The following is a 15,279-nucleotide window of genomic DNA, read 5'->3' as shown; positions in this document are numbered from 1 at the left end:
TTTTCTCTGTAAGTCCGTTTTATTTCGCTGAACAATAAAAGAGAATTGCTCAGAGCTGGATTAACTCTGTGTGGCAAGACTGGGCACAGATGATAGGAAAACTTATACTGTACATTGTGACATCAAAAAAAAATCGGGTTTACATCCACTTTAAGCGCAGGTCATCCGAGAAAGCTGGAATTTTGATCATTTTTTCTCTGTAGTTATGTAGGCAGGTAATCAAAAATCAGAGGCGCCCAGTGTGAGAATAAAGAGGATAGAGGTGAGGAGATAGTCTTGTGTCATGCCACAGGACATTGGTATTGGGGCGGAGTGTTGGTGGTTGATTGGTTTTGTGTGAGGATTATGGTAGATATAAGCGCTAAAAAGGTATGGCCAAAAACACTAGTAGTTCAGAAGGGATCATTCTGTTTTGTCAAAAGCTTTCTCAGCATCAAGGCTTAAATGCATCAGTGAAGGGAAAGAGGAAAATCGTTGTTTTGCTTGGACTGTTTTTCCTGGTTTTAACATTTGATTAGTGTAGGCTTCATTAAATTCAGGATATGGGACATTGAGTAAGAATAGAATTGTAAAGGTGCGCAAGTACTGAGGAGGTTTCCCTGGATAAAAGTTTATCAAAATCGTCTGGGTGACCATCCAGGCAAGGGGTTTTGTTATTTCCTTGTTGGATTTCCAAGGTAGCGATAGAGTTGATTTGAGTTCACGCTGGTTATGTCAGTGCTTGGGTAAACTGGCTTGATCTAGAAGTTGTTGGAAGTGGTTGTGAGGCCCTGGGTGGTATAAAAGTGAGAATAATGGCACACAAATCTGAGATTAGTGATTTTCAAGTGTTGCTGGTTTGTAGGGTTGGCTCCATTACATTGAAAACTACATTTTGGGCCATGAGGTCCAGTTAATTTGACAAGGGTAAGACCTATTTTGTTAACCCATCTGAAAATGTTTATTTGTATATAATAGTTTTTGCTTGTTATGGGAGGTTAAAAAGGCATTTAATAGAACAACGGTTTACTGCTTTTGTTTTTCATGTCAAGCAAATCCCCTGATAAATGTTGTCTATACTGTAGATTCAGAGAACACTTTATTGTAGGTGAGAGTATTGTTGGGCAGTTTTTTTTTTTATGTTTTAAAATATTATGTGACCCCTAAGAACCATATTTGTCATGTGGTAGAACAGGACAGGTTTGTCTCTGGGATTTATTGTCATCAAGATAATTTGCCCTATGCATCTGAAGGAAATCTTCAAATTGATTTTGATTTAGTGAGGTAAGTGGGCAATTTTCAAGTGGAATTACCTTTATGGGTAGCAATATGTAATGGGGTGGTGATCAGAGACAGAAAAGGGTTCCATGGTGGTATATAGCTTTGGAATAAAAGAAGGCAAGAAGTAGTCTATTCTGAAAAAAGGTTGCATGAGCTTTGGAGTAACATGTGTAAATCCCTCTTAGTGGTATGGAGTAGCCTTTAAATATTGATTAGATGAAAAGCACTGTAAGCCCTTGTTTAGTGGTGGGTTGTGTAATGCTGGTGGTGTTGGAGAGATCAAGTGATGGATTCAAGGTAGCGTTGAAAATCTCCAGCCACCACTAAATTGGAATATTTCTTGGTTGAAAGGAATTGGATGAGATTGGTAAAGAAAAAGAGGATGTACAGTATTGGGTGCATAGAAGTTACAGCATGTAGGGGGCTTCCTGCCACCTCTAATTTTAAAATCTGCTTCCAGCGTCTAAAACGGTATTGAGAATTTTGTAAGAAAGGGATCAGCTCAGGAGTTTTGCCGCCACTCTTTTTGTGATTTTGTAGGATGTTGCCATGGTTTCTGCTAGCCAGCTATCTTTTTGTTGGTTATGGTGACCTGTTTTCTTCGTAAAATGTTAACATGTTGGTGTAATTTCAAAAGTCATTTTCAGTTTTTTTAATACCTGGTGATCCTGCTATAAAGGTTTTCTTTTTTTAATGTATCTTTTCCATGACCATGATCTTTCCCTGCCTCTCAATTGTGCTTCTGTGTTGTCACTTTGACACATAGGCTTTTGATGATAGCTGATTCCTGAGATGACTGGAGTGCATGCATGTTGACAGAAGTGGCTGCAATAAGATGCAGCAAAGGATTAAAAAAAAACAGTGCTATAAATATGCACTGATTACTGTATAAATGTGACTGGAAGGTAAGGGGTTAACACTAGGGGGCGAGGAAGGGGTTCAATGTGTGCTCTGCATAGTGTTTCTAACTGTGGGGAAAGGGGACTGACTGGGGGAGGTGACCGATCTGTGTCCCTATGTACAAGGGACACAGCATCGGTCTCCTCTCCCTGACAGGACGTGGATCTCTGTGTTTACACACAGAGATCCATGTCCTGCTAAGTTACTGGGCAATCGCGGGCGCCCGGCACGCGCATCGGGTTCCCAGTAACGCGCGCAGGCCCCCTAGTGGCTATAAAAGACAAGGACGTCATATGACGCCTCTCAAAAGAACAATGGAGCGATTAGTTGACGGCGGCAGGTAGTTAAGTAGAACCTCTCACCAACTTGAGTGTATGATAATCACACCACTGTGCTGTAAAATATATCTTCTTACCAGAAACGGGTGAATAACAAGCATATGGTATATGACTCATCCAAACACTTCAGGCAGGTAATATCAAATCGGTTATCGTTTTCAAAACTACGAGCTCACAAGTATAAGGATCCTCTGCAGTTTCCAAAGTCATCAATAAGCAGTTACACACTACCCGGATTTTCATCATATGCTGGATTAGGAGCATTCTGTTATCAGTGTTGTAGTTTTTGTTTGTGCCTTTTTGTTTTATGTCTGTATGTCGTAAAACTGCCATAAAAATATGTTTTAATATTTTTTTTTAAAAAGCAGTCTCCGCTCCAGTGGCCAGAGCGATAATTACCATACAAAGAAAGAATGAGGAAGAACATAGTGAAGCCATCAGAAAAAAAACAATCTTATTTATTGATTTAGAAAAAAAAAAAGGGGTACGCTCAAACACTAAATGTAATCAAGCATGTAAAAATCAGAGAACCGCGGTATATGGCGTGCTGGCTTCCTGTCTGTATCACCTATTTCCTACTAATCGGCAGAACGATGGTTTTTCTCTTGTGACTTGTATGACATAATTTTCTGCACCAGAGCTGTCATTCTCTGGGATCAGTGTCTGGTGAAGCAACTGATGGAACCCGATTCAGGGTCTAAAAGACCCAATGTCTCCATAAAGGGAAACATGTCACCAATAAGCTATCACATATGGGGCTATTGGTCCCCTATGTGGTAGCAATAAAGGCATGTACGATTTTTTTTTTTATGCAATAAAAGTTTTAAATGTTTAAAGAGACACATAAAAAAAAACCTTTTAGAGCCCCCTTCCACCCACACATGCATGCGTTCGTGTGCCTGCAATTGCCCTACACATGTTATATGTCACTGTGCACGTAGGAGTGGGCGCAATAGTTCTAGCATAAAACTAAACATGACATTAGCAGTGGGTTTTGTTTTGGGGGGTTAGGTTCACTATAGATTCATTGGTATTATTAAAATGTTCACAAAGAGTGTTGCGCTAAATATTTAATGTCTCACTTGATATTACATTGAAATAAACAAAAAAGAAAAACAAAATCATTCATAACAGAAGTCGATTGTTTTAACAGCTTCTACTATGGGGACATGTTGAAACATTATCCATCGAGTAGCATCTGCAGTCACTGATGAGTATATTTTGTATACAATGTCCTGGCAGGAAAGATTTCTCCATCCACCTTCTTTTTGTGTGAATAGTGGAATCAGTTTTTTTTTTTTCATTCAATGAATGAAAAAAACTGTATGGTCAGCTTAAGTCAGCAAGTTCTTGTAATCTGATTATTTTTATTATATATTTTTTATTAACTGTCGAACATTACTTATATATGAGACACCTAGCCCACGTTACTTCTGAATAGACTTGTATAACTCTTTTGTTAATGCTTTTTTTTTATAGCCTTATGTAGTCTTTTAGTGTTTCAGACCTGAGTAAAGTCATAGGATACAGATATAAATGGTTATAAATGAAATTACTATACCAGGGAGAGGTAGGAGATGTGCCTAGGTAAATGGTAAATGTTTTCTTACCCAGATGGTTAGATCTGCAGAACGCAGCTCCCTGGTGCTGTGGTTAAAAAAACAGATAGTGTATAGCGTGTCCTCTGTTTTAAGAATTCAAATGGAAAAGCACAGCATATGTGATTTTTGTACCCTAGAGGCTAAAGGTTATTAATATTTTAGGACATGATTTTAATTAAATTCCTGCACATTTAAACAGAGTAATATTTTATTATCATAGTGAGCGTACACAAGCAAGATTTTCATTAAAGTTAACACTTTCAAGGCAAATGGTGCTCAGCATGATTTACTGACCTTGCGAGGCAAAAGCACAAATTAGGAAGAAAAATGATGAAAGGGGACAGACTTTGATTAATATAGGTAATGCTATCCTATATTTATAATAGCTTTTCCCTATTCGGTTTTATAAATGCGGTCTCTAGGAGAGATGCCCTGCTGGGGCTGAAATGAGCCTGAAATCGGAGCGCATGCCACTAGTGTGCAAGGAAGTTGATCACAATGTCAGCAGTTCATTTTACAATGATATATTTGGTCTTCATTTCACCTTCCTACCATGAGGAGAAATTCCTCAGACAAAAAAAGTGATATTGTTCTTCTCAAGGACATTCCTACAGAGACTTTTAGGTTAAAATAGATAAAAAAATGTCTGTAGAAATATAGATGAGGGATATCATTAAGTATGTGTTTTTAAACTGCTCTTTCCAATCTCTTATCATCCTCATACAGCAAATACAAATACTTTATAACAGGAATAGGGCAAACAAAGCTGGGTATACACTAGTAGAATTGCAAAGAAAAATTTGTACAAAAATTCTTAGTACATTCAAATGTCATTTGAAAGTAGTTTGAGATTTCAGTTGCTTTTAACATTCATTTTGGAAAAAAAATTACTTTACCAGATGAAAACCACATACACCGTTAGACATTTGTACATTCTAAAATGTTTCAATCCTGCTCCTTCAAATTTTATTTTAAAGTTAATACGGTTGAAAATGATCGTCGATTTGACTCCACTAATAGAAAAAGAAAAAACATGCATCTAAAGTCGGGGGTCGTCTTATACGCCAGGTACGGTCTTTGTGCTCACTTTTTTTGCCGGCGGTGACAGTCTCCATACGGCGAGCGCGAGCGTCAATGATTTAAAAGACGCTCCTTCTCCTCAGAGTGTTCTGTGATAGGAGGAACACAAATCTTCCCAGCAGCGCCTCTGTTCTGTGTTCCTCCTATCACAGATGCCTTCTCATCCTCGGACGAGATGAGAAAGCGTCCGTGATAGGCGGAACACAGAACAGAGGCGCTGCTGGGAAAATTTGTGTTCCACCTATCACAGAACACTCTGAAGAGAAGGCGCGGCTTTCAAATCATTGACGCTAGCGCTCGCAGTACGGAGACTGTCACCGCCGGCAAAAAAAGTCAGTGTTTGCGGTGATTGCACTGGGGGGCAGCAAGTTCAGGCACAGTGGGGGCAACAAGTTCAGGCACAGTGGGGGCAACAAGTTCAGGCACAGTGAGGGGCAAGTGATGGCACAGTGAGGGGCAAGTGATGGCACAGTGAGGGGCAAGTGATGGCACAGTGGGGGCATGTAATGTAATGGCACAGTGGGGGCATGTAATGTAATGGCACAGTGAGGAATGTAATGTAATGGCACAGTGCAGTAAAATTTGAAAAAGCCTGTTTCTGTCAGCGGTTCTGGCTACCCCTCCGCTTCCAGAAAGACTAGTAAGAAGGGGGTAGTCTTATACAGTGAGTATATCCCAAAACCCAAATTTTTCCTGGAAAATTAGGGGGTCGTCTTATACGCCCAGTCGTCTTATACGCCGGAAAATACGGTTCTTACAATGTTTTTAGAACTAAAAATGCTACCAAACTACATTCTACTAGTGTACACCCTGTTTAACCACTTAAGCCCCGGACCGATATGCAGCTAAAGGACCAAAGGTGTTTTTACAATTTGGCACTGCGCTGCTTTAACTGGTAATTGCGCGGTCATGCAATGTTGTACCGAAACAAAATTTGCGTGCTTTTCTTCCCACAAATAGAGCTTTCTTTTGATGTTATTTGATTGCCTCTGCGATTTTAATTGTTTGCAATATAAATGGAAAAACACGTTAATTTTGAAAAAAAAATATTTTTCTTATAACAAAAAGTAAAAAATATCGAATAAACTAAATTTTAGTCAAACATTTAGGCCAAAATGTATTCAGCCACATGTCTTCAGTAAAAAAAATCGCAATAAGCGTATATTTATTGGTTTTCGCAAAAGTTATAGCATCTACAAACTAGGGTACATTTTCTGGAATTTACACAGCTTTTAACTTGGGCGGTGATCAAGGGGTTAAACCTTTATTAGGGGGGGTAGGGGGCTACCCTGGACCTAAAGGGGCCTAAAGCTAACTGCCCTAACACTTTTTTCTGTCACAAATGACACTAAATGCAGTGATCAGAAAATAAATGAACACTGCAATCAGTGACACTGTGACAGGGGACTGGGGGGTGATCGGGAGGTGACTGGGGGGGGGGGGGGGGTTGTGTGCCTATGTGTGACTGTGTCAGTGTACTGTTAAGTGCAACTCACAGTTCTGATGTCTTCTCTCTCCTCAGCGTCGGTCAAAAAGACCGCCACGGGGAGAGATGACATCACTTCCCCCTGCCTGTGTTTACACTTACACAGGCAGGGCGGGCAGAGGCGGCAGATGATTCGCTGGGAGCAATTGCGAGGGGGTGGCTAGAAATGAATAGCCGCCCCCTCATCCCGGAATCGCTCCCAGACGATTACTGACCGTCGCATGTACCGGGGGGGGGGGGGGTCCCGATCGGACCCACGTCTAGGCAGGGACGTACCGGCACGTCCATCTGCCTGTACGTGCCATTCTGCCGATGTATATTTACATGCAGCGGTGGTTAAAGTGTTACTAAATACATTTTCTAAAATTAAAATGATTAACCTGTTAGTCACCTGTAATCTGCAATGGTTTTGCGTAGAGCGGTCCAAACCTCCTCCTTTTCTGGGTCTCTCCCCCCCCCCCCCCCAAGCAATCGGATCCAATGTGAAGAGAAAGAGAGGAGGGAAGCACTGGATTGATTGAGGCTTTAGAACCATTTAACATTCAATATCCATCAGCTATGCAATCAGTTGATCATTGATGAGCATAGGCAGTGTAGTGGTTAAAGGAAAGCTGTCAAAAATATAAATGCTTTTCTTTGAAGCCTTGTGTGAAAGTTGACATTATTTCAGACTTTTCTTGATTTTAGGTAGTTCTTGGCCTTTGGCGTTTAGAGGAAATGTGTAGAAATAGAATATGGAGGCTGCAATTGCTCACTGACTTAGAAAGTATAGAGTCAGGACACCCGATTGGTGTTCTTTGAAAATCTGCAATTAAAAGATTTGAAATTGAAAAACATGTTAATCTCATTTTAACTTTCCTGTAAGCCTTTTTGCTTAGTGACATACTTGCCCTGGAACTAGCTGTCTGAAACTGCTGCTGGGCACAACCATTTTGGTTGCAATGACAGAAGACCCAGTAGACCAAAGCAAGGTATACACGTTTTGCAATTCAGCTGCTTCAGCTGGGGGCAAGGCTGCTGCATCAGTAACATGCTACACTTTGAATAAGGGTGTAACCTGTTACAGAAGGTGAACTTATCCTTTAACCACTTAAGGACCCGCTCATGTACATATACGTCCTGTTTTTAAAGACGGATGTCTCGGTAACGGCAGCAGCTGCTGCCACAACCGAGATATCCATCTTTTCAGTGAGCGGTCCTGCAAACGATAATGGTAGTCTCCACGGCCCATTCACTGCGAGATCACCGTTATCGGCGGCAGGAGAGGGCCCCACTTTCCCGCGCCCTCCGCTGCTTACCAGAGCCGTCGGCAGCGGCGGAGGCGATCAGGTCCTCTCTCCTGCTTGACAGAGATACGAGTGAGGGCAAGATGGCCCCCACCCGTCCCCATAGCATAGCAGGGCGGAAGCAACGTCAAAAGGTCACTTCCGCCCATGCTTCTTAAAGCAATAGTTTCTTGTTGTCATTTTTTCAAAAGAAAATTATTTATTTTATTTTATTTTTGCATTTAAGTCTAAATATGAGATCTGAGGTCTTTTTGACCCCAGATCTCATATTTAAGAGGACCTGTCATGCTTTTTTTTCTATTACAAGGGATGTTTACATTCCTTGTAATAGGAATACAAGTGATCCATTTTTTTTTTCAGTGTAAAAATTAATAAAATAAATAAAAATAAATTAAGAAAACAAAAAAACTATTTTTTTTAAAGTGCCTCGTCCTGACGAGCTCGCGCGCAGAAGAAAACACATACGTGAGTAGCGCCCGCATATGAAAACAAATGAATTTTTTAAACGTCGCCTATTTTTAAGGGTAAAAGTTTGACGCCATTCCACGAGCAGGCGCAATTTTGAAGTGTGACATGTTGGGTATCGTTTTACTCAGCGTAACATTATCTTTCACAATATATAAACAAATTGGGCTAACTTTACTGTTGTCTTATTTTTTAATTAAAAAAAGTGAATTTTTCAAAAAAAAGTAAGACCGCTGCGCAAATACGGTGTGACAAAAAGTATTGCAATGACCGCCATTTTATTGTCTAGGGTGTTAAAAAAATATTTATAATGTTTGGGGGTTTTAAGTAATTTTCTAGCAAAAAAAATGTTTTAATCTTGTAAATGCCAAATCTGAAAAACAGGCAAGGTCCTTAAGTGGTTAACATTAAAGTGGAGTTTCCATCCCAATTTTTTTTTTCATTATTGTGCTCATTAGACCTAAAAAAAAAATGAAATGTGTGTCATAATTTCCCAGGATGCAGTGCGCCACCCCATTATAACTCCCCATCCAAGACTTCCAGGAAGTAAGTGCTTGTGGGCTTCACAATGCCTACAAGCAAAATGACAACAGTGTGGACATAGTTTTATAAACTATCTTTTTTGAATAACTTTGCGGAGCATTGTAAAATAGTAAGTGACCGGATTTATATTATAAAAACGCATGATGAAAGGACATACATTTAAAAAATGCTAATTGTGGTTGAAACCCCGCTTTAAAAAGTGAGATGTGATTATAGGATCTTGCTGGGCTGGATATAATCAATAAAACGGAACTTGTGAGTGAAGTTTTTTTTTCTGAACCACACAAGTATTTTTTGATGTCTATATGTACATTAAACCTAGTAGGATATAGAAATGTATTTTACCCCCACTGAAATTACAAATGCCACTGTTTTTTAGATCTGTGACTCTGATTATCACCATCTAATTGAAAACTATAAACTCTCTCGCTCTCTCTCATAAATATATATATATATATATAAATATATATATATATATATATATATATATATATATATATATATATATATATATATATATATATATATATATATATATATATATATATATATTTATATATATATATATATATCTATCTAAAGATATATAGTATCTCAGAAAAGTGGGTACACCCCTCACATTTTTTAAAAATCTATGCTTGCTGGGGAGACATTTGTCCTGTTGAACGTTGTTAATGAGACAAAGTGATGGGAAGTCCAAAAATGTTACATGTGACTAGAACACAAATAGAAGGGAATTCTTCCAGTGTGGAAATTAAGGAATGTCCTTTACTTTTGGTGAGAGTTCCCCTAACGTTGTTGTGTGTCTGCTACAGGAAGTGAAGGGAAATCTCCCCTATGGGACATAGACCGCAAATAAAACATGACAGGGGTTCTAACCTTTACCCACCCTATATCTAAAAATGAAAAGACAATTGAGTTTAGATTGACCTAATAATTCGACATGACTCAGGATAAAGCTAGTTGAATTTTCTGATCTCCTAATTCGCTTACCTTGTTATGCACAATAGTTGTTCTTTACTTGGCAAGAATAATAAAGGGATGCCTTCCACAGCCCATGACAAGGATGTCCCCTGTTAACACTGATCTTTATCCTAACCTTCGAACTCTGTCTTTTAAAATTATGTACAGATACCAACATGCATGGTCTGGTGGTGGGCAAAAATAAATAAAAAATTAGCGCCTTGCCAACGATCTGCTGTTTATCCTATCCTAATCACAGATCATACTCCTTAACCTGTTGCCATTTCTAAAAGATTTCCAACAGCTTTAAAATTACACTAAGTCCTTTACTCCTTGCTTCCGCAAGCTGCTGTAGTAGGCTACCAACATAATTTCCCTTTGAGCTGAAAGTCCATTACGTATTTTGGAATCCAGTTTCTGCCTAACCCTTCCAATATATAGCACCCTAACTATGCAAAACAAATTATGCTAATCAAATAAGAACTTAGAATAGAGCATACTCCTGTTTTAGCAAGACAGCCATATTAAAGATCACTGTGGGCACCTAGAATCCTCTACACTCTACATATAGAATATAGCAATTTACAAACTGAAGCTTTATTTTGCTTTCTACACTCCTTAATTTGTAGCCTATGGGGATAGCAACATGATTTCTTACCTTCTTAGAACACAGAAGAGCCCATGCTATGCAATAGTGCTTCTGGGTCTGCCAACTGACTAGAATAGTTTACTGGAACATACACACTTCCACTAAGGCATGGATTGTTCTAGAACTCACTATCTGAAACCCCCTTCAAAGTGGTTGTATACTACTGGACTTTTTTTTTCCCTACAAGGTAAAGTCGTAAAGTAGTATAGTATACATTGCATACTAGCACATTATGTGAAACTTACCTTAAAACAAAGCTGTTCCAGTGCCGCAATATCGGCGCTGCAAGGGCTCCCATCTTCACCCATCTTGCTTCCGGGTTCGCAGGCTTCGGCTCACGAGTGGCCGTTCCTTCAGAGCGCATGGAACTGACTGCATGTACAGTAGTTACATAGTCGGGTTGAAAAAAGACACAAGTCCATCAAGTTCAACCATAAGAAATAAAATAATAATAATACCATACAATCACATATACCCAATTCTATACCCACAGTTGATCCAGAGGAAGGCAAAAAAAAAACAGCAAAGCATGATCCAATTTGCTACAGCAGGGGAAACAATTCCTTTCTGATCCCCCATGAGACATTTGGATATTCCCCGGATTAACGTTACCTATAAATGTCAGTACCCAGTTATATTATGTACATTTAGGGAAGTATCCAGGCCTTTCTTAAAGCACTTTACTGAGCTGGCCAGAACCACCTCTGCAGGGAGTCTATTCCACATTTTCACAGCTCTTACTGTGAAGAAACCTTTCCGTATTTTAAGGTGAAATCTATTTTCCTCTAGACGTAAAGAGTGCCCCCTTGTCCTCAGTGTTGACTGTAATGTGAATAACTCCACACCAAGTTCACTATATGGACCCCTTATATATTTGTAGTAGTAAATATCTCCTAAATGGCGTGCGTTTTAGGAGATAATTACACTACCTATAGGCAAGCCTATAATAAGGCTTGCCTATAGGTAATAGGTAAAATAGGTAAAAGTCAGTAAATGATGTTTACTTCTGCTTTAACTTTTCCCCTTGGATTTATCAGAATTTTATGTGACACTACTCAAGCACCCACTCCTAGGCAACACACTGAATTCATTCAACCTCTTTTGTCAACACCATAATCTCTTCTCAATTTCAGACCCTTTAACTTTGACCTGGAACAACACTGCATTTCCTTCACTAATGCTCCCTTCTTTCCAGAAGAACTTTCATCCACAGCAGGACTAAACTGCATAACACCCCTTCCATAGAGGGTTTTTTTTCTGGGACATACAGTCCTCTACTAATACTTCAAATGCAATAGATACAACACTCTGGTCATAGCTGCAGCTTGGCCATCTTCCTAATAATCTTTTATCTATATCTATCATCTTATCTAATGTCATAACTGTAGCAAAGACTTTACTACCCTGGAGAAGCTAAGTGTCTTCTCCACTGTGACACCTAAACACCACACTATACAAAATTGTTCTCAGTCCCGTAAGCTCAGAGGCTGACCATGTGGGCTCTAAATGGGAACCAGACTTAAATTCCACCCTTTATGGACCAATAATGGGTGAGTGGTGCATGTCCAATCACATCAAAGGGCCCATCAATATGAAAACCCAAGAGAATAACTTCAACATTTTGCTCTAGATACACTCACATCTCCTACACAAACCTTTATTCTCTAGAGACAGGCTTTGCTAGGGATGTCCAAAAGAGAAGGGTACCTTTTATGCACATGTGGTGGTTCCCACGACCAACACATACACAAAAACCCTACCATTTCACATTCTTAACAAGACCACACTGATAATTCTGACATACAGGAATACTACACAACTGCCTTTTCTGATAGTCCAATTCTGATACACCTTTCCCATGAGAGACCAAATCAATACACACACTTGGGCATGCTGGGTTCAATTCAAAACAACCTTGGCATTTATTCAAACAATGTCTACCATTTGAACTTTGTGGGGGCATTTATTAGGTCTTGGTTTGAATGAACTTTTTTAACCAACTTTGACTGCTTACACTGCATTATCTGACAATATGCAGGAACTACCCCTTCTCCCCACTTATTACAACTCGCCTTCTATTTTCTCCCTTTTTCATCCAGAACCCGTATCCAAGACCTTTCCATGCTTTCCTCCACATTTCCTCTTGCACCAGTATTATGGTACCCAATAAGCTAATAGTAAAGCTGAGAGCACGACAGGAGACATGAAGTGAATCATTGATTGGTCAACTTTTTATATGTCTCCATGTAAAATAATTGGACATACTTCCTTGGTGAATTGGTGTTTCCCACTTTACTTACATGAACAACCTCCTTTTACCCGCCACTTTTACATATCCCTACGTTTCATACCTATCATCCCAACATCAAGATATGATAAAAAGGGGTAACTGCTGCCAATTAAGTTTTACACTGTTTTCTTTTTCCGTTTCTTTATTAAAGTTTCAAGAAAGATACAATAATTTCTATAACAGGCAAACCAAACACGCACTTAATAGTGATGTGCAATAAATAGATGTTCATTTCCAGCCTATTTATTTATCAGCATCCAAAAGAATCACAACAAATTCTGCATTGTGTGCCCAACTTAGAATTATATGGTTATTAAATCCATATTGTTTCATGTACAAGCATAATGACAAAGTTAAAACAAATAAAGACGGATGCACAAAACCACTTTAAAAAGCGAATGCCAACTGTTTGTAATGTTAATAGTGAAAGAAAATCATTTCTAGCATAATGTTAAAGTGAAGATATGGGCCAAGAGTCAGGGGTCAAAAAGAAAAGTGTAAGATGAGACACATGGGTGCACACAAAGCAATAGTGACTAGCCATTATAGGAGTATAAGAACCAAAACCCCCTCAGAATGTTTTAAGGTACTTTAAGACTCTGTTTCCATTTCCAGGTTGTTGTGTTAAGCAAGGTTCCCAGATCCTTGAACAATTTGTGTTTATCATCTAGAATACTGGTGAGCCTTTGATTGACCATTATATTGTCCACCCTGTGTTTATCTTCAGGAAATTAAATAGGTTGGTAACTTCCAGCTTCCCACCAGTGTTACCTTTGCTGCAAGCAAAACATGATGGGCAAGCACTTGTTTCCTAGTCAACAGAGTGGTCGCACAATGCAGAAAAGCTTGGTCCTTAATAAGGCGGCACACAGATGCCTTGATTTCTTATGATAATAATTGAATTGTACATTGTGCTCATCACATGCTGAAAGTTTATTCTATTTTCTGTAGCATTTACATTTATCGATTCAATAAACATTTTTTTAAGGGGAAAAAATAATTAACACAGCAGTGTTCTTAAGCTTATAGTAATATTGTGTTTGCTGGTTATTGAAGAGGCACTTAAATTATTGAGTTCTGACAGTTTTACAAAGGAAAAGGGGAAGAAAAAACCTAAGCAAACAAGGAAAGCTTTCTACAAAAATTCACTGCTACCATGCTGGTTAGTAATGGCTAACATGTGTGCTCCCTGTGTTTTGTTGTAGCCGTCCCCGGGAATTCTGGCGCCTTGACTACTGGGAAGATGACTTGAGGCGCCGTCGACGATTTGTACGGAACCCCCTTGGTTCAACACATCGTGAAGCGACACTTAAAGCTGCCATAGATCATGGTATGTATCATATAAATTCATCCTCTTATCTAACCAGTGCTCTAAATGTTGTGTATACTGCATATATGTGTTGGTATATGTGTGTGCACAGAAGTATTTGTGTTCATAGGTGTGTGTGTGTGTGTGTGTGTGTGTATGTATATATGTATATATATATATATATATATATATATATATATATATATATATATATATATATATATTTATTTATTTATGTATGTATATATGTGTGTGTGTGTGTGTAAAATATATATTATTTTATTTATTTTTATACAGTACTGTGCAAAAGGTTTACACAGGTGTGAAGAAATGCTGTAAAGAAATGTCTTTAACACAAATATATGTTAATTCTTTATTTTGATCAATTTTTAAAATGCAAAGTGAGCAAACAGAAAAAAATTCAAATCAATATTTTATGTGACTACCCTTTGGCTTAAAACCAACATACATTTTTACACTTGCACCGTTTGTACACTTGCACAAAGTCATGGATTTTGTAGGATTTGAGTCAGGTGTATGATTAACCAATTATACCAAGCAGGGTGCTAATGATTATCAATTGCATATGTAGCTTGAAACAGCTGTGTAGAAGGCTTAAAACTGGATGAGGAACAGTCAAACTCTCCTACTAAGGTGAGGTTGTGGAAGACTGATTCATGTCACAGGTCATAAACCATGGCAAGACTGAGTACAGCAACAAGACACAATGTAGTTATACTGCATCAGCAAGGTCTCTCACAGCAAAATTGTTCGATGCAGACTGGGGTTTTTGAATTAACGCAAAAAGAAATGGTCAAAGATGAAGACTGTAGATGCAGTGATCGGCCAAGGAAAATGAATGCAGCAGATTAAAGACATGTCATGCTTCCTTCCCTTTTGACATCGGAAAATGTACACCAGTGCACAGAACTGGCGGAAACGAGTGGACCCAGGTGGATTTATCTATTGTCTGCAGAAGTGGTCTTTGTGGAAGAATTGGAGCCAAAAAGCCATACCTCCAACACGGAAATAAAGCCACTCAACTGTGAACGAAAACATAGGAACTGGGGTGCAGAAAAAATACAGCAGGTGGCTGATAAGTAAAAATT

The 15,279-nt window shown here is 38.9% G+C and overlaps 1 protein-coding gene across 2 annotated transcripts in view; it reads left to right on the top strand.

Moving 5' to 3' along the window:
* The window catches only part of LRBA (LPS responsive beige-like anchor protein), a 789,979-nt gene that overhangs the window by 403,139 nt on the left and 371,561 nt on the right, over positions 1–15,279 (top strand). For both annotated transcript variants that reach the window (XM_040331890.1, XM_040331889.1), the window contains exon 37: positions 14,067–14,191. In XM_040331890.1, the coding sequence (XP_040187824.1) occupies positions 14,067–14,191 (125 nt within the window). The remainder of the gene's footprint in view (positions 1–14,066; positions 14,192–15,279) is intronic.

Source organism: Rana temporaria, chromosome 1 (assembly GCF_905171775.1).
Source record: "Rana temporaria chromosome 1, aRanTem1.1, whole genome shotgun sequence".
In the NCBI taxonomy this organism is placed as follows: Eukaryota; Metazoa; Chordata; class Amphibia; order Anura; family Ranidae; genus Rana; species Rana temporaria.
Note: the sequence above shows the minus strand (reverse complement) of the source record. Positions and strands in the feature narration are given on the sequence as shown.